Here is a 19,615-nt window from a genome sequence, read left to right on the forward strand (position 1 = left end):
AGCCCACAAATACAGTATTCAATAAACAAACATTTTGCATTTCACTACTGTAGTTATCTTTGCATATAGTTGGATAGGAAGATCCTGAAAAGAAGGCTGGATTTCTCCTTCCTGACAAAGGGGACCAGAGTCTTTGTCAGAGCCCCATGAACTGGAGATATCCTTAATCTTTCTTTCAGCCTCAGGGTAATGAAACTAGGAGTCAAGACAAGGAAAACATCTTTTCAGCATTGGATCATTACAGTTAGCAGCACGCAGTGAAGAAAGAAAGCTTTCAGAGACATTTGTCTCTAAAAGAGCTGTTTGCTCGGTCACTGCATAATGGTTTCCTTTTCTGCTAGGAACCAATACATCCTTTTAGCAGTATGTTTTTTAATTTACTCTTATTTAAATTTCTATTTACACTTGTGTATTGAGCCCCAAAGAGACTTCCATGTAAGTTGGAATTTATGTGTATGTGAATGTGCTTGTGTGTAGATGTAAATACATATGTATTATGCATGAATCACTCTTTGTTCTAACCCTTGACTTTGTTTACTGTTTTTTACCACTCAATAGATATCAAGCGTGGGCTGAACTACTTATTCTGACCTCAACCCCCTTTCAGATTAAACCTCAAATTTGATTGAAAATACGACACTAACCATGCCTGTGTACCAAAGGGATAATTGTTTCGTATTTTTAACTCAGAACTGCTCTCACCAAAACAAAATAGAGTTGTCCCTAGAGATTATCCTTGAACTCCTAAACATAAATTTTAATATACAGGGATAGATACAAAATCATGATTCATGTTTTCTAGCTGTTTGAAATGTGCCATACACAGGAATCCTGTCATATTTTAAACAACACATGTGTTATGTGTTTGCTGGGGGGGGCTTCTTTGTTGTCTTATAGAGGATTATAACTGAGGATGTATTTTGCATTGCAGGTGATCAGGAAAGGAGAAGTGAGCTGCTGCTGGATTTGTACTGCTTGCAAGGAGAATGAATTTGTTCAGGATGAATTCACATGTAAAGCCTGTGAGCTTGGCTGGTGGCCGAATACTGACCTGACAGGTAGGGACGTGTCCCTCCAAACACATTCCCTTCCTACAGAGCACAAGGAGAATGCTCTGTGGTGGACAGTAAGGTGGCAGCATGCAGAGATATTAAAAGTACATACTTGGACACATACTCCAGTGCAGTTTAGAGTGAGTGAAAAGTGTTATGTCTTTTGGCTTAGTGGAACAGCAGTGACAGTAATGACAGCAAAATTTCTACCAAGAAGAAACGTCATAGTCTGTTCCTCATCTTCAGCTAGCACTGATAAAGCAATAATAAAGCTGTTAAGACTGCTAATGAACTCAGCAGCATTTGCTGCAATCTAGCAGTGACTATCACAAGAGTTCAGTGCATTCTTGTCATATTGACTTGATACTCTTTCTGATCATTCTACCATGCGATTAGTAATAATTTTTGCAGTATTTCAGGCCATTCAGTAACTGATTACTGGACTGTTCATATAAAGATCATTCTCACTGTACCCACCAGCAAGAGGAATTTCAACAAAATCCTGAGAAAAGCTGGCTGAAAAGAGCTTGAATTTGTCTCCCTTGTGTATATGCTTTCGATGAATTGCATGTTATGGCATCTTTCTGTTTATTTTGTACCTAACAAGGTCAACCTAAACACCTGCTCTGGGCTTTGCCAGCAACCCTTACCCCAAGAATATAAATATAACACATTGAGAAGCCTCACCCTGACCTTAACTTTCGCTTTGTATCACTGTAAAAGACTACTGGTACCTCTGTCCCATATCACATCTGCAAATCTTGGATGCCACTATTCAGCAGGGCATCATTCCTAGTCAGAGGAACAATCTGATCACGTAGCCGAAGAGCAAATGTGCAACTTATCACATCTTTGTCTGGCTGGCAACTAGGTACTGATGCAACATTTAACATATAGATGAAGTCCTCAAACTTTGATTAAATTGTTCCAAGAGATACTTTAAGCTAGCCACTGAAGCCAAATGAGCTTTCAGAGGACGTCTTTTGAGAGGGAAAGCTTGCCACATCTCCAGCTAAAAACATTATTAATCACAATAGACTAGGAAACCCGACACATTTTCTATCTTAGTTTTCCATGAAAAATAAGCTATGGTCATGTCCCAGATGCATGCATAACTGTCTATATCCTATTACTATCACTCCAACACTCCCACCTTCCCACTACCACCCCTGCCTCAGCCCTGCTCTGGTGTGCAGCTGAACCTAGAAACAGATTTATCAGGATATAGAAATCTTAGTGATCATTCAGTTCCTTCAAGTTTCATGTAAGTGGGTTGTAGGAAGGGGAGTTCATGAAAAATACCTTCCATAAGGGTCTCAATTGTGGGAAAAAAGTCTTATTTTACTAGAAACCAGAAAATCCACAGAACCTTTCATAAATATCCTGACCATTGGAAGAGCTCATATTTAATTCCCACCTCCTAGGACATCGGTGTCCATTAATTTTAAAGCAGATATCCATAGACAAACAGGTTTTGTTGGTCTTGGAGGTTCACAGAATTGTTTGTATCTACTCTTCAGGGAAGAAAATGGGGATTTCTTTTTAATCAATAAGGCAGAACAAGAACCTGGTGAGAGATCAATGTGAGCTTGAAAGAACATGGTTCAGTGCTACCAGTTGTTCAAAGTAGCTCAAAAGGGGTCACGTCAAAATGACAGGCACTGCTGAAAAGAGTTGAAGAAAGCATCAGTGTTGGAAAAAATCTCAGGGGCATGTTGCAATCTATTAACTTTTAATGAAATCAGTAGATGACCTGCTGATTTGTGTTTCTTCTCAGCAAGGAGGCTGGACTGATGCTGTTACAAAATCACAGAAACGCCAGCCAAATGACAGCTTAGCCATCGACTGATTTCCTAGAGAACATTGAAATGGCAGTCTGCTCTCGCACAGCTTCTTTGGTCTGTTTTATTGAGGAAAAAACCTTCTTTCTTTTAAACCCCTGAAATTCATTTACTTGAACTGTAGTACGAAGTACAAAGCTGTGAAGAGAAGCTGATGCCATCCTAATCCTTAGAAAAGGGTGATTTAGATAGATAAACTCTGGCTCTTGAACTTTGTGGGAGTCACCACTGGTATAATTTAATTTGAAACTCTCTTTTCTTGCCAGGACTCTGATCAAATGTCTTTTTATAGCTTGATTTTATGTGTTGTATTCATACCCTGATAGTCATCTAGACACAGACGGTAATATCTCAAAGTTCAGATTATTTTTCTCTTTGCCTTAAATCTTAAATGCTAAACACGTACACAGTTTTAGTCCCATTTTGCATCACAGATGGAGGCTCTAAAATCCTTAATCCCTTTAAGAAACGTGAAGCACATACAACCCATTTCCTATGACATACTTTTCAAGGTGTTCATTCTCTCCATTTGAAATCAGTCTCTGTTGCTGAGCAATCCTTTCCTGATATTTTAATTTTATTTCTAAATGTAAACAATTTTTTTTAGAGTGCTTCTCCTAAATATGAGTTCAGTGAGGTTGAGTCAGCAGGCGCAAGGGATTTCTCACCGCAGATGATGAAAACCTGACCTGACAAATACTCAGTAAAGCCAGTACCTTAGGCCTTGTGCCAAGAGAAGAGATATCTTTTATAGTACCAGAATATAACATAAGAAGGATGAATGTCAAGGTAGTAAACCTAGTTTACATAAATAATCTTAAATAAGCAATAAATCAAGACAGGACAGGAACTTTTATAGATTTGCAAAATTAATCATAAAGTTTTGGGGCCATCAGTTGCCTGTGATGTGCTAATGACCTCAGACAACATCATAGATTCTTTTATTGGCCTTGCACTAATAATATAATAATTACAAAAAATAATCAATTACCCTTCTGATCTTGGAAATTATTCACGGTTAAAGTGCAGGGAAAATAGTAGATGAAAGCTACCAGACAGCTTTTTACTAGAAAATTTTAACTGTGAAGCTTTCGCCACTTATTCTCTGGTTTTTTGAAGTTTGGATTAGTTGTTATGGGGTTTGGGTTTTTTTTGTTTGTTTTGTTTGGTGTTTTAAAGTCATACATACACAATTTCCTGGATATCCTCCCCCAGTCTCAACAAGGTTCCAGAGCCCACCTCCTCCTAGCTGGGAAATAACCGACCTTCACAGGTGTTGACAACCAACAACTGTTAGCTAATAGTAAGCAGTGTTGGAAACTTTCTGCATTGTTTGTAGAACATGTGGTTCTTGGGCTTGCTGGTGCACAGGAATTACACTGATTTAATGAAACAGGTTTCTAAGACGTTATGCAGGATAAGCTTAAAGAAATGATAGGCTTAACTACCATGTTGGATCTGTGCTAAGGCTCTGAAAATATAGTTTAAAATGGAATAATGTGTGTCTTGATGTTGCTAAGCTTAAACCCCACATTGAAACTTAACCCTTCCAACAACCACTGACCAACTTCTTGTTTAAGAGGAGCTTTGCATATATTAATCAATGAACAGGAGCTTCTGATCCTTAGTCTTTTTTTAAATTATAGGAGCTAGCTTCCCCTCAGGGTAGCTGAGGCCAATGGCCAGAAATTTCCACTTTTAATAAAGAGCTTTTCCTCCACACCTCATCATAAAAATACTGTCTGAAAGTACTTGTTTCCTCACCTATCTGAGTCTTGAACAGACCACCTTGAGCAAAACAGAATTCCTTTCTTTAAAAAATAAGACCTCCAGTTGCAACTGCTCTAATTTCTATTAGTTTTGATGTTACAAGCATATGTAACAACAATACCTGTAGTGAAGTCAGCCTGGTGTCCTTAATGACAAAGCGTACAGAATTATAGGACCTTTTTCAGTTCATATGACATTGGCAGACATTCAAAGTTCAAGCAGAAATTTTCCATGTCAGGACTTTGCCTTGGGCTGATTTTTTTTTTTTAGATTTCAAGAAAAAAACATTTTTTCTCCATCTGTCTCTCAAAACTAGGTTACAGTAAAACTGTTCCACACCCTGATCCAAAATCCAGACCTCTGCTTACTTCTCTATTATTTGGAGGGAAAGAAGTTTACATTACAGTAGAGTTATCACTTGGTAATTTTTTGTCACCCTGTGGAAAATGCAAGCAAATTAAGTAAAACTGTGGGTCTCAGAAGTTTTTAGTTCATAGATGGTTTCTGCAGATACACTCCATGCTGAGGAGGAAGGGTCTGAGCACAACTTCTGCCCATCACAATGTCAGGGCCCTTGCTAAGGTTTAGTGACAAAACTGAGAGAAATAAATGCATCTCTCAGAAGCTTGCTGACACCATCCCCTTTTCCCGGCTCTTCTCAGCTGTGTTCAGCAACTCAGACAGGCAGAGTTGATGAGCAGCCAGTCCAGGTTGCGAAGAGCTGGATCAGATGTTTGTAATGGAGACATCTGGGTGGAGAGGTGGCTAGGAAAAAAATTAACTGGAAGAGGAACTGAGATGCAGGTGGCTAGGAACTGGGGGGAAAGATACTTGAGAGGTGGGAGAAGGCACAGAAGGTGAGCTGGGTCCAAGGGAAACTGTAGGAGGAAAGAAACAAGAAGTAGAAGAAGCCATGGATACTTTTTTTGGATAAAAAAAGTGCTAAAGAAATTAGAAAATGCCAGAATGAAGGTTTTCAGTAACATCTTCTAAACCATAACATTTTATTAACCCAACGGATTTTACTTTCTCTGTAATGTTTATTGCTGGAATTATTTCTTCAGTACAGTGAGGAAGGTATCTAGAGACTGTTTTAACTTGAGTGTGGGAGAGAGCAGTTAAGTACCGTCTTAACAGATACCTGTATTTGCACGCCTTTACTAGTCATAGAGGAGAGCTTTTCCAGTTATTTTGTGAAGGTATGCATATTTGGGTTTGATTTTTCCAAGAGAATTAAATTACATTATTTAGTGGAAAAACAATGAGTATAGGGTTTGATAACATAAGAATAAGTTAATGTTAAGAGAAAAAAAGTATAAATATACTAAGAAGGTACAGCATCCATGGTATAGTTCCATTACAATTTTGGATTTATTTTTATTTTTCTGTCCATAGATCCCTAGTTAATTTATATTATGTATAGAATCACCTTCACAAAAATGCAGTGGGTCAAAATATAATGATTTTGTTCAGTATTAAAATAAGTTAACCTGAGGAGGTCAAAACGCTGCTCATTCTGATTTGTAACAATCCTTTCCCCGCTGAAATGAAAAGATGGTGCTAAGTTTGTCTGAATTCTGTTCCCAGATTTGCCTTTGATATGCTGGGCTTGTAAGCAGGTATCTCAAGAAAAATTATGAAAAATTTCTAAATCACATTTCCAGTTGTAGCATCATGAGTAAATTTTGGGACAAACAAAACTGATGTGTGTTTTTTGAATATATTTCATCCAAACTTCTCCATGCTGCGGTTTATTCCTTTGTAAAATGGCTTTAGCAATCCATGGCACACAGGCTTATGCTAATGTTTGGATCACACTGGGATACAGGAAAAAAGTTCTTCAAGCAGCTACCTTTCTAACACTCTGTTTCTCTTCTGTACACTGCAGGCTGCGAACCCATCCCTGTAAAGTACCTCCAGTGGAGCAATATAGAGTCTATTGTGGCTGTGGTCTTTTCCTGCCTGGGGATCCTGGTCACCATGTTTGTCACCCTTATCTTTGTGCTCTACAGAGACACCCCTGTTGTCAAGTCCTCCAGCCGAGAGCTCTGCTATATTATCCTTGCTGGCATCTTTCTGGGTTACGTCTGCCCTTTCACCCTTATAGCCAAACCCACCACAACATCCTGCTACCTCCAGCGCCTTTTAGTGGGCCTCTCCTCTGCCATGTGCTATTCTGCCCTTGTGACCAAAACCAACCGCATTGCACGCATCCTGGCAGGCAGCAAAAAGAAGATCTGCACCCGCAAGCCACGTTTCATGAGTGCATGGGCCCAAGTGGTCATTGCCTCCATTTTGATCAGCGTGCAGCTGACACTGGTGATCACGCTGATCATCTTGGAGCCCCCCATGCCCATCCTCTCCTACCCCAGCATTAAGGAAGTTTACCTTATCTGCAACACCAGCAACCTAGGTGTCGTGGCTCCTGTGGGCTACAATGGACTCCTCATCATGAGTTGCACGTACTATGCCTTCAAGACTCGCAATGTGCCTGCCAACTTCAATGAGGCCAAGTACATTGCATTCACCATGTACACCACTTGTATCATCTGGCTGGCCTTCGTGCCTATCTATTTTGGGAGCAACTACAAGATCATCACGACCTGTTTTGCAGTGAGCCTGAGCGTGACAGTGGCACTGGGGTGCATGTTCACTCCTAAGATGTACATCATTATAGCCAAGCCTGAGAGGAATGTCCGCAGTGCCTTCACCACCTCAGATGTGGTGCGTATGCATGTCGGGGATGGCAAGGCACCTTGCAAGTCCAACACTTTCCTCAACATATTCCGGAGAAAGAAGCCAGGGGCTGGAAATCCAAAGTAAGTGGATTGACTGCAGGTACACATCTGTCTGTGTATGTCCCTCTCTTTGCCATTCTCTCTTGATTGACTGTAGCCTGCTGAATAGTAAGGTATGTAACAGTTTTTTTATCTCACAGAAAAGGTGGAAATGACCCTTCAGGTCTAAGCCTCACATGGATATTGACATGTTGCTTATTTTCTCTCCTGCTCTAAAGGCAACCCTGTACACAACAGCCTCTACCACTAGAGCAGGTCAGGCAGTGGCAGAGTAACCAAACTCCATTTGCAGCTTCTCCCATCTCTCTGTGCATGTGACAGAGACTTTATTCCCTGATGTGCAGTTGCTCTGTGTTATTTTCAAACTGAGGTTCTATTGTAGCCTTTTGGAAAAAGGGAAAAGAAATCTATGTTTGAGTGGTTGTAAATCACATATACTTGTCTAAGGCCACTGGAATGTGTGTGTGAAAGCTGGGGATTGAACGTTAGTTTTTAAGGTAGTGTTTTGTGACAGTTCTCATGATCATGATTCAAAAGCACCATCCATACTATCTCTATTTTCTATTTAATATTCAGAATTGTGACCTCTTATAGTCTTACGGTAAATTTCTCAATGTTCTCAAACCCTGCAGTGGTGTGAAAGTTGCAGAAGTCAACTGATGATGAAAATGAACTTGCATCCATATCTACTGAACCTGTTATTTTCCTTGCTGATAATTAAAAGCAATCCAGATGCAGCAGAGGGGGAGAGAGAACTGTTAATTCAAACAGCATGTCCCTGTGAGGAGCTGTCTGAAAATTTGTATTCTTTATTATCTTACTGCTTTTTAATCTTTAAAGAAGGACCATAGAGCCAGACATGAGCTTAGATTATTTTTTTGTCCCAATTAAAAAAAAATCAAAATAATAAAGCACTAGTGAAGTCTACACTCCTGAGCTTCCTAATGAAATTAAAATTCAGTTAATTTCCAGTTTTATGGGATCTGCTGGTTTATCTGAGTCACTTGAGTTGATTTTTATTCAGTTTACATAAGAACCATTTTTATCTGTCCTGGTGATGAAGGTAACACTCTAGAAAACCCCTACCATGATCAATTTTGCCTTTATGCTACTTCAATTTTATTTTTTTGCTAGACAAGGGGTATGCAGAGAAGGAAATGGATACATAACTGACCCAAATATATAGCTCAGTGTGCCACAGAGGCCACAATAAGACTGCCAGCTCCTGAGCTAGACAGAGGGACCAGGGAGTGACAAGCAGCCCTGGGAGCCCTCCCTGCAGGGAGATGGCCAAAAATCTTTGTAGCTCAAGAGCTTGAATTCCATGCAAATAGAGAGATGGAGCCTGACCTACCTTTCTCTCACTCTGTGGTAGTTGGATGGGGACTCAGATGTCTGCTAGAAACTCTCTGCAGTGCCATCTTTGGATAACATAGTTTGGTCTCTGGATAACAGCTGGATGATGTCTGTCAAGAAAAAAAAAGGACTTTTGAGTATTTAGATCATGAGAAACTTAGTAGCTTGTGCTTATTGTTCTTCTACTTTTACAAAGAAAAAAAAAAGTAATTCAAAGGTCCAAATGCAATATACTTAGAATACAGTTCTTAATATGAGAAAATATTTCATCCTTTTCAAAAGCTGAGCTTCCCTCTCAACACTGTCATCTTTAAAACACAACCTGAGCTTTTTACCAATTTGTTACATAATTTTAGTACAATATTTTTGACCTCTCTGTTGAGCCTACGTGAGTGTTATAAAGCTATAAAGCTTTACAGAGTTTTAAGTTGCTTTTCTAAACTAAAAGCTCAATATGTAGTTAATATGCCTCTTTGTCTTAGGTTAAGCCTCCATATCTTTTATACAACCAAATTCCAACCTCTGACCTAAACCTCTTGTGCAGTTACTGTTATGTCCTTTCCCGAAACCAGCACAGGTGCAGAGGCACGCTAGGCTTGCTGATGGAGAAGGACAGAGTACCTCTCTATACATCCACATGAAGAATGGAAAGCAGTTTACTATACAAACATGCAGCTTTGGAAATAAAGTCATAAGGCAAACCAAAAAGTAATTTCAGGGCTTTGGGGTGTTTTTTTAACTCCTAACCGAGTCCATTGCAAAGCTTATGGAGACATTGTACTGACACAGAAAAAGAAGTGTGAGTCACTGAGGAGACCAAGAAGGAAAAAGTATAATTTGCTGCAGCCTTTGAAGCACCTAGGTAGCTCAAATGTGTAGTAAGGTCCTTCCTGAAACAGGACTTAAAACTACTGGTACATGCTTAATGCCTATAAGAATGGCCTCCAGACTGATTTTCTATGATGGTTTTGGTTTTGGAGTTTTGTTTGTTTGTTTGTTTGTTTTTTGTTTTGGGTTTTTTTTTTGATCCCTATCAAAGTCTAGGATTTATTTGCCAGTTTTTCAGGAAGTCAGATCCGTGTATGTATGTTGCTCTGGTTCTAGATTCTTCAGTTGCCCCTACCTATGGCCACATTTTTCTGTCTGTAACTGGCCAGCAGTGCTGCACTCAAAAGATCTCTGTTTCAGCTGTCTTACAACTTTTCATCTATTTACTTGTTATCCCTTCTCTCCCTTCCTAGTTTGTTTTTCTTTTTCTGCTTTCCAATTTTCATCTCTTCCTGTCTGTATCAAACTTCTCTGCTCAACCCACTGAATTCCAGTTCCTGAACGGAAAAGTGGCACCCATCTAAATTAAACTGGTGTGCAGGCATAGGGTAAAATTGAATTAGCTTTAAAAATGGAAACCAGTTTACATTTACAAGGGCAAATCAAACTTATATAGGCCTTGATAAAGCACTCACATGTAATGTTGTGCTACTATTTTAACTAGTATAACTTGGGGACCAGAGCAAGCCAAGTCACTCTTACTTTCTCCTTCCTAAAGTAGAGCAAAAGAATTAACCAATTTAAGTCTATCAACACAGGATCTATTAGTCAAGTCAAAACCTTCAGCTACCTCTGTTGCTCATATAGAGGTCAGAAAACTCCTGTTGAAAAATGTCTGTCCCAGCATTGCCAACAGAGTTTCAGTGAAAATAAATTGCTCAGTAACACTGGTCTTCACTTAAATAACAATACACACTGACTTTACTGCTCTGTTACACTCTGAAGATGCTACATGCAGTTTCGAGGATTTGAACTTTCTCTTACTTTTATTGAATTAAAATGCAAGCAATTACAGTCAGCATTCTTTTCAATAGAGCTTGTCGGGAACTGTCCAGTGGAACACGTTTTCCCTCAGAAAATTCTGGTCCCTCAAAATGTTTCGTAGAATTAGGCTTTGATGGTAGGGATTCTGCCCGGGCCAGGGGGATTTTTTTTTCTCCCCATGGAGAGATGAAGGCATTGGGAAAGCATGAGGGAACTTCACACCAACAGTTAAAGCACTCAATTAGGTTAAGAGCATCTTCTTCAGTTCCCACGTGAATGCTCTATAACTAGACTATGCAGTGTCCCAGGGCAAGTCTCCTTTCTCTGTGTTCTCATCCAGCAGTATTGTGAAACAGATGAAAAACATCCTGATGCAAACCCTAGAGAAATACTTTGTACTATTCTGTGAGAGTGCTTGAATCTAGGTCTGAGAGATCCCTTGTGAGTGTCTTCAGTACCAAGCCACTGTCAGTCTTTCCCTCTTGCCAAATGAATATTTAAATAAGTATAAAAAATAGAGCAGCTCCACTAGGAGAGATGAAGAGAGAGTGATATCTGCTGCCTTTATTGAAGCTTTATGGGGACGTTTATTGTTAGTTTGCTGCTTGATGGTGTTACAAGATACTGGCTGTTACAGGATGATGACATAGCAGCATTTGTTAGGAGAGCCTTTTGAATCTAATTTTTTTTTCTATCCGTAAGATTGCAACTTTTGGAGATGGATCTTGCTGTGATGATTAGCCTTGTTCTTGGCTACAAATGTTTGGTCAATGAGCACTCCTGTACAGTATCTGTATGATCACTTTCCTGAAGAAGCAAAGCTCCTTTCTGTACTACACACAGAAGAAAAGTATCCAGTGACACCTAAGATGATAATTCTGATGAGGGTTCAGGAAATACCTTCCCCAGTCACTGCTTCAAATGGACCCAACTCAATGTGCTGGAGACTGAAGCCAGACTTGCAGCCTTCAGGTCTGTTGTGTTGCTTTTCTGTAGTACACACACAATTCAAATAGAGTTTGAGCCTTGCAGCAAGACTCACCTCTTCTCCCATGCTTCTTGCAGGCTGCAGTAGCATGAAAAGGATCAGTGTTGCAGGAGGGGAAAAAGTTCATTGTGTATCCTTGCGTAATTAGCTCCAGGTTTGGCACTGATGATTAGCTGCTGCCTCTGTTGTCACATATAAATTATTTTAAATTTATGTTTGAGACCCCAGGTCTGAACACCATTTTAAGGCATTTTGAATCAGAGTAGGTAAGGATTTAATTCTCAATATAAGTTCTGCAGCAAAATCTGAGTTGATAGAAAGGTCAACTAGTAAGACTCACTGAATGGCCAGAACTCCACATTAATGCATAGGCCACCTGCTTCTCCCTTATAATTTTAATATATTTGCATTCAATTATTTTTCCTCCAGAGAGCTATCTGCCCTCAAAAATGAATAGCTGATTTTAAATATTTCCAAATATGTGGTTTATCTTTTTAACATGTTTTGGTAATCCATGCCTCTAGACTGCTGTCACAGCCATCCATTCTCAGTACTGCCCAGGCAGTCATCTGGACCAAGGATCTCTCAAAATGGCTTTATTTTATTCCAACAAAAAGTTCCAGAAACACCAAAATGCCCTAGTGCCTCCTCCCAGCTTCCTTTACAGAAGCCCATTCCTGTCCTTTGTCCTTTCTCTCTCTGTGCTGGATCCTTACATACAGTTTCTTAACTGGTAATCATGGTTCTCAGTAACCTCTAGTAACATGTCTATTCCCTTAGCATGGCTTAGGGGAACCACCTGCTTTTCCGTCTTGCCAGTTATAAAATTATCTCTAGGTATTCTTAAGTTACTCTTTCTATTTAAACTGACTTGGTGAGTTGCCATTTCATCTTGAGGTAGCCGTGCTGACAAGCTGTGTTTTTCCGGGACTCATTTCGCTTGTCCGCAGTGAACTATGGACTCACAGTCAACAAAGACTTTTGGGCTCTTCAGTGCCCTAATTTTCAAAGCCTCCCATAGACACAGGGTGAGGGGAATCTTAGCATAAGTATGTCCAGAAGGCAGGACATTTTGTTTCACTGGTTTTCATGCCAGTGGGAGGCGGCAAATGCACAGTGCAGCATGGCAAGAGCTGGAGCTTCCAGAAACAGAGAGTAAATGTTCAGCACTAAACTACCGTTTAGCGTAGTATCACCATTCAGTGTAGTATCATCATCTTACAGCACTGTCAAACCAGCATAGACACGGTTGCTGAATCTAATAGGAAACAGTAGACTAACTTGCTTTGCAATTTAGAAAATTGATGCAGCGGGTAAACTCACATCCTGCAGTAGTATTGCATACACAATAAGACAGCCCTTTATTTTTATCATTACAGACCTTGGAAAACACCACATTCCAAGGTACTTTCAAGAAGACTCTTAAATCTGCTGGACCCCCACAGCCATCCTGCTAAGGCTTACCCCAGAGAGGAATGACACATTATGGAAGAGAGTTTTGAAATACCAGAAAAGATGTAAAATCCTGCAAGTGGGAAATAATACAAAGATTAAAATGTAAAAGAAAAATAGTGGGAAAAAATTGTAGAGGAGAGATTGTTTATTTCAATAATCTGTTGTTTTATATCTGCCCTCTCCATTAGCCTAGCAATAAAATGTTGATGTCCATGCTCGGTTTTTGGGGCTGACTCTGTAGACCAGTGGCACCATGGGGCACAAGGTGATGTGCTGGTCCATGGCTTTAAGGCTCCTGGCTTCCCATTGGGGCGCGGGGCTCCAAAACCACTGGGCATTTGGTTTACCCTTGCATCATGCTCAGGGCACATTGTGGAGGAATCTGCTTCCTTTGCAGCTGTGGATACAGGTGTCTTATCTCTAACATGGCTCCCTGGTGACACAGGGAGCTGTCACCAGGAAGGCAGGTGGCACCCTGGTCTGGCCTCCCCCTGATTCATCTCCCTACTGCAGCCCTCCCTGGCATTTGCTCAGGTTCAGTATTCAGCGCAGTCCTTCACCCTTTTCTGAGGTTACAGTGAATTTGTGGGAAAGCATCTTCTGCTTTCACAAAGATAGCTGAAGGTGTTAATGTCAAACATCTCTCTCTCAGCAGTTGGTATGTTTGATGGCTTTGCTGGGCTGTTTACTGGTCTTAAACCATGAATGATTTTGTAGACACAGTGCTGTGACATGTGACAGTTCTCTTGTGTATGTGATGTGAATTTCACATAAGATAATACTACAAACTCAGTCAAGCTGTTCAGTCCTTGTCAGTATATTGATTTAAGTGAATATTTAAAAATCCCAGAAGACAGTTACATGGTTCCAAAGGGAGTCTTAGAACTGATGTTAAAGAATGGGGAAGAAGCACAACATAAGAGGGGAGTCTGAAACATAACAATCCTATAGCAATCTCTTCTAGCCCTGCTGCAGGGTTGTCCCTTAAATTTGGCCTATGTCATATGTAATATTATCCTCCATAGCCTTGAATTTTCATTTGATTGTGATGTACATATAATACAGTTCTGGCCTGTACACCAAAAAAACCAGAATAGGTGAAAGACTGAGCTATCACTTCCACACTTACATTCTTTCTCTTTTAAATAACTACTAAACATCATATTTATTTAAAAACAAGGCATGGCATATGTATATACCAAATTATACACCAAATTGTCTGTCTGTGTATATATGTACAAAATAACCAATCTAGATGTTACAGAGGCTTTTTTATCCTTGTAATGAGAAATAAGGGACATGGCTACATAAAGCACTGTAAGTTTTCCTTGCGAATTATAGCAGCTAAAGGAAGTCCCAGCACATGCATAACTGAGTTGATCACATATCATTTCTAGGGCAAGCTGAGGAGAAGGAGAGAGGACAGATGTACAATATGATTGAGATGTTTGTCATCAAGTAAAAGCTAAGAGGTCTGGCAGTTTGGGCTTAGTTGTCTGGGGTTTCTTCCATAACCAAGCAGAGGCTGCCTGAGACTTTAAGAAAAATTTAAGAAAAATAACTTAAAAAGCTATGAGATTCTACATTAAAAGCAGTGGGGATAAACTGCCTTCAGATAAAACCCAGGTTATATTGAATAAGTTTACAGGATACATTGCCTTCGCTCTGGGCTCCCATCCAGAATTCTACTTCTTTTTCACCAGTTGGAGCCACATTTTATTTGTATGGTCCCTTTAAATGAGAGAGACCTGTTGTATAAGTTTTCTGCAATTTCCTCACTTTCTCCAAAGTTCTCAGTCCAGGGCAATTTTGACTCTTTCATTTCATGGATAGTCTCAACTTTGTTCTCCGAGGGGATTTTGATAGGACACAAATCCAAGGAATGGTCCCTGAGCGCAGCCTGCTTCTTATGAAAGGACTGCCGGAAAACTTCACTTTACAACTCCTGCTCTTGTTCTGCTGCTGTCAGGATGCTGAATCACAAAATGTTGTTTTGCTTAGGGGCACTGCTGTAGCACCAGGCAGCTTTGTATAATGAATCTCAATACTTAAGCACAATGAAGCATAGACAGTCACATCAGAGGGGAGCTTTACAGTTATGTACCATAATCTCTGCTTCCTGACTGAGGGGAAGCAAAGGTAGTACTACAGAATCCTGGGGAAAGCTAGTATCTTTCTTGGCATAAAACACAGGAATAAGGACACCACTTGTAATTTAATTTCTTGCTCGACTGGATCACGTATTGCACTTCCTTGTATTTTGGTATTTGTATACATAATTTATATCCAGTTAGGATGCCACAAAAGTACACCAGCTCAGTAGTGAGTGATACAAACAATTGTGTCTGGGATAAGCAAGTGCTGTTTATCTGCTTAGCACCATAATCTCACATTGTTTTGGTTAGAATTGTCACTGTGAGAAAAATAAGGAAGAAAGCTTCACCTTTTAAGAGTGTCATATAAATAAATAGGTGCATCCAGGTAAGCACCTAAACTGGATATTTCTCTGTGTTACATATAGAAGTCAGATTCCAACTCTCATAAGCTCATAATTAGGAAAAAAAAATAACCCCCCATCATGTTTGGGGTGATGCTCTGAAAAATATTTTTAAAATGTGTAACAGCCATTTATTTATTTAAATCAGCTTTTTAAAATAGAAATTAAATAAAGAGCTAAAGTCCAAGTCTCCTAGAGGCTACTCCTTCCTATCCTCATAGGTGTGATGATTTAGCCTGTGCCTCTTTTGTTCACCTCCCCAGAGCTGTAACATTTCACAATCACATGATCATTCACATACAAATACTTGCTAGAATAAACACTCAGGATATTCACCAAGTGTTTATTTTGCAAGGGTCTCTGAGCCACCTTGAGATTTCATACATCTTTGACCTAATTTAGACGTGAACAAAAATTAGGGTACTGAAGGATATCATGTGGATCTCTTCTATCCTTCATATAAGGACAAGGCTATGAAACAGCACAAGTATCCATATAAAGTTAATACTGGAACTTGTTATTTACCTCAAATTAAGGTGTCTTAAAAATATTTTTGTTTCATCCCAGCAATTCAGTGCAAATTACAGATGTGAAATGCAGAACTGCTGCTGATTTATTTAATCCTTTTCTATGCCTAGGGACACCTAAGAGGCACATAAGAGCCCATGAATAGGATAGCACTATTGGATGTTTCCTCGTTCACTGATGTGAAAGACATTTTGCATTCTGGCTTGCCCGCCAAGCTTATCCCTGCTTGTGATGAGCACTCTCCTTTGCTCAGGGATGCTTCATAAAGCAAAACACTGCAAGACAAACCGCAGATGTTGCGATCATATGCTGACAGAGCATCTGATTTTTAGCAAGACTCTGTAATTCATAAGTGAATCACATACCCCCAGAGAGAGAAGATGGTCCATCTCTGTTAAGGGAATGCAGGCGTGTATGATTTTCCACCCTCTTAGAAATTAAGTCAAGGTTTTATCCTGATTATACAGTGTTAAACTCAGTCCTGTATTACTCTATCTTTCATTAGAAAAATATCTGCAAGGCTCTTGGTGGATGACAGTAGCACACACGTTTTATGTTCTGTGGGAAGAGGCCCACACATTGCTCTCTCAGTCGGTCAGTAATGTGTTTTGAAACAAATTTGTTAGGATGATGCCTGCTGTCACCAAGGCACAAAGACCTGACCATCCTGACTTAAACCATCACTGTAATTTGGGAATGCTCCTCACACCTCTTCCCTATGCTAAGGAAGGATTTGGAAAAATTTCTCACCATCTTACCTAATAGCTCAGGTTAGCACCCCACCCCCACCCCCCTGCCCTCCCATTTGCTCCCGGAGCTGGGAGTATTTTTGACATTGGGAATTTTACTAAGCTTTGGAAACAAAAGTCACATAGCTTCAGTTTGCATATGGCTCGACAGCGTGAACCACTGCCTGACTGCACTGGCCTTTGTGAGACTACAACCTGCACACCTTTGTGACTGACAGTCAGCGGCCTGGACAGGACACAGCACGCTAGCCAGGCACCTGAAGAAGCTTATTTTTCTTAAAATACCTGCAAATTCAGACACATTCATTTACAAATACCTGTATATGGATATAATGGATATGGCAAAGCAGAGGCTAAGTTCTGGTACACCACTCAGCCCAAAATCTGGATGTAGTCTTTGCTAAATGTCTGTCCCATAGATGTGTGTAATGGATCAATTTGCTTTTTTATATTTTTGTCCTTGGTGATTTAAGAGTTTATAAAGGGAAGAGCAAAGAATTTCAAAATCTCCATCTTTGCTTTCTACTTGACTTTGATTCTTTATTTTTTTTTTTTAGTTAGTTATGGTTTGATGCTTTTCTCATCTATCTTCTGATATTGTTTTTCATCTGCCCCAAACACACTGAGAACCATTCACATGAAGAATAGAGATCTGATCACACTGACCTCTGTTCTCCCGATTCTCTGTGTCCCAAGGACTCTGAATGGGCAAATTCATCACTGCCAGATCTTTTTTTAGGGTTTCCAGATCAAGGTGTGGATATCTGCAGAACAGACTCCACACAGAAGACATGCGCTGTCACAGAGTCACTAATAAACATGGCCAGCATCAGAAGTTATGTTCTCTGCTATGCCAAAAGACTCTAAGAAACCACTTTACGTGTGGGTTGAAAAGTATATAGTATCAATAGAACATCTGCCTCCACATTAAAGTTGTTAAAGATTATTTAATTTTGAAATAACAAGTCAGCTAATTCTTCAGAGCATATATGTGCTCTGGTATTCAGCCTCCCACACCTGACAAGCATAGGTTAAAAGGCATTATCACTGTAAACAGTAAACAATTGTGAAGCCTTGAAGTAATTACACAAGTTGTCAGTTTAAAGCCCACTTGAAAACTAGAAGCTCCAGGTTTTTTGTTATTGCATTATAGACAATTTACCATTTATAGCTTACCGCTTCAGTTTCTCTCTTCTTAAACTGTTTTTTACTCTCTGCTCTGTGGTTCTTCTTTTGAGGTATGCAAGACATGGCCTTCTTCCACTCTGTAAAATTAGTCTTGCAGAGAGGAAAAAAGAAAACTAATTACTGTCTGCTGGATTCCTTGAACCAGATCTCAAGGTCAGATACACAATAATGTCAGCACCATAGAAGGTGTCTCTGATCCCCCTGGCTTGGGGAACAGGAGTGAGAGTTGTCCATTTCAGCAGCAAATCATTAGATTAGCTCAGCTGTTTTGCAGCACCACAGCCCAAGATGTCAAACCTGATCTTAAACTCTAGCAAAACAAGAGCCCCTGATCTGATTCTAGCAAATCCTCACTAGTAGATGGTTTGCTGGTGTTCGCAGTTCCAGTCTGATCAGCCCCAGAGAATCATAGGTTCAATTTAAATGACCATCTATAAGCCACCTTCTATTTATTATATCCTCTTTCTCTTTACCCAACACTATTAATCCCTCCTCATCCTTAGTGTGTTAAAGCCAGGAATGTTTGCTCTTTCTTACTCAAAGTTCTTGTTAGTTTTTCCCTCTACTCCAATGGAAATTTTTTTTATTATGTTGCCTTTTGTCCATTTCTTTTCCTGGCATAAGCTAAATCTTCAGATGGTTCAGTTTAGCCTGTTCTGATTGGCTTGCTAGCTTTGCATTGCCAAAGAAAGGATTGTCTGAAAATTGGGACTTACTCCACATTATTCATTTTTAACATTCCAAAGCCCCCCAAACAAGCTAACTAACCAGAGAGCCAGCAGAAACAGAACCAAGAAACAAAGAATCAAACAAAAAAAAGCAAATCCCACAGTCTGTGTAAAACCCCCAAAGAGAGATTATCTACCTTGAGCAGATTGACAAGAGGCTATGCTTGAAAGCATAGCCACAGCAGCACAGACAACTGCAAAAAGTGCCCAGTGAGCAGATGCGGCGTGTGGGTGGCGTTAACCCTGCTGAGCCGTGGTTTCTCCAGCCCCACGTGGCAGATTAATTCTGTGAGTGCTTGTGCACGAAGCCCAGCCATGATGATGTGTGCAAGCCAGTAGCTCCACAAGATCCTTGGGAGTTCGTGCATGCACAGTGTGGGCTCATGGGGTGCAGTGGGTGGTTGTGTGGGTGTGTAGCAGGGGCTCACGTGTGTGCAGTGGCAGCTTGCAGTGGCAGCTTACGTGTCTGGGCAGTACAGGCTCCTGTGGAGTACAAAGTATGGCCCCAGGCATCTCTGTGCTCTCCAGTCAGTGAGCAGTTCTTCCTCCTTTATTTTCCCATATCCTCTGAAACATACGGTTATGTGCATGTCTTAACCCTTTGTGTTATATACACTATCTGAAAAATCTCTCCTGCCACCATCCCGGACAGCCAAGAGATTTGCTTGCGGCTACTTTGGGCTATCATAGCCTGTAAATCCACAAATGCTTTAAGCTGCCCTAAGACAGAAGTGACACCCAAAGTCATCCTTCATCCCATGCCATGGCTTCACTTATCCAGGGACAAGAATCTGGACAGCCATGCTGTGAACTCCAACTAGGAATTGATAGGGGTTTTTTTTCCCCTTTCTTT

At 40.2% G+C, this 19,615-nt stretch overlaps 1 protein-coding gene across 5 annotated transcripts in view; it reads left to right on the forward strand.

The window, feature by feature from the left end:
• Positions 1-19,615, forward strand: part of GRM1 (glutamate metabotropic receptor 1) — a 176,404-nt gene that overhangs the window by 140,255 nt on the left and 16,534 nt on the right. For all 5 annotated transcript variants that reach the window (XM_018078270.3, XM_018078271.3, XM_018078272.2 and 2 more), the window contains exons 6-7: positions 932-1,058; positions 6,552-7,482. In XM_018078270.3, coding sequence (XP_017933759.2) covers positions 932-1,058; positions 6,552-7,482 — 1,058 coding nt within the window. The remainder of the gene's footprint in view (positions 1-931; positions 1,059-6,551; positions 7,483-19,615) is intronic.

Source organism: Manacus vitellinus, unplaced genomic scaffold (genome assembly GCF_001715985.3).
Source record: "Manacus vitellinus isolate BGI_N305 unplaced genomic scaffold, ASM171598v3 scaffold_4_pilon, whole genome shotgun sequence".
Taxonomy (NCBI): domain Eukaryota; kingdom Metazoa; phylum Chordata; class Aves; order Passeriformes; family Pipridae; genus Manacus; species Manacus vitellinus.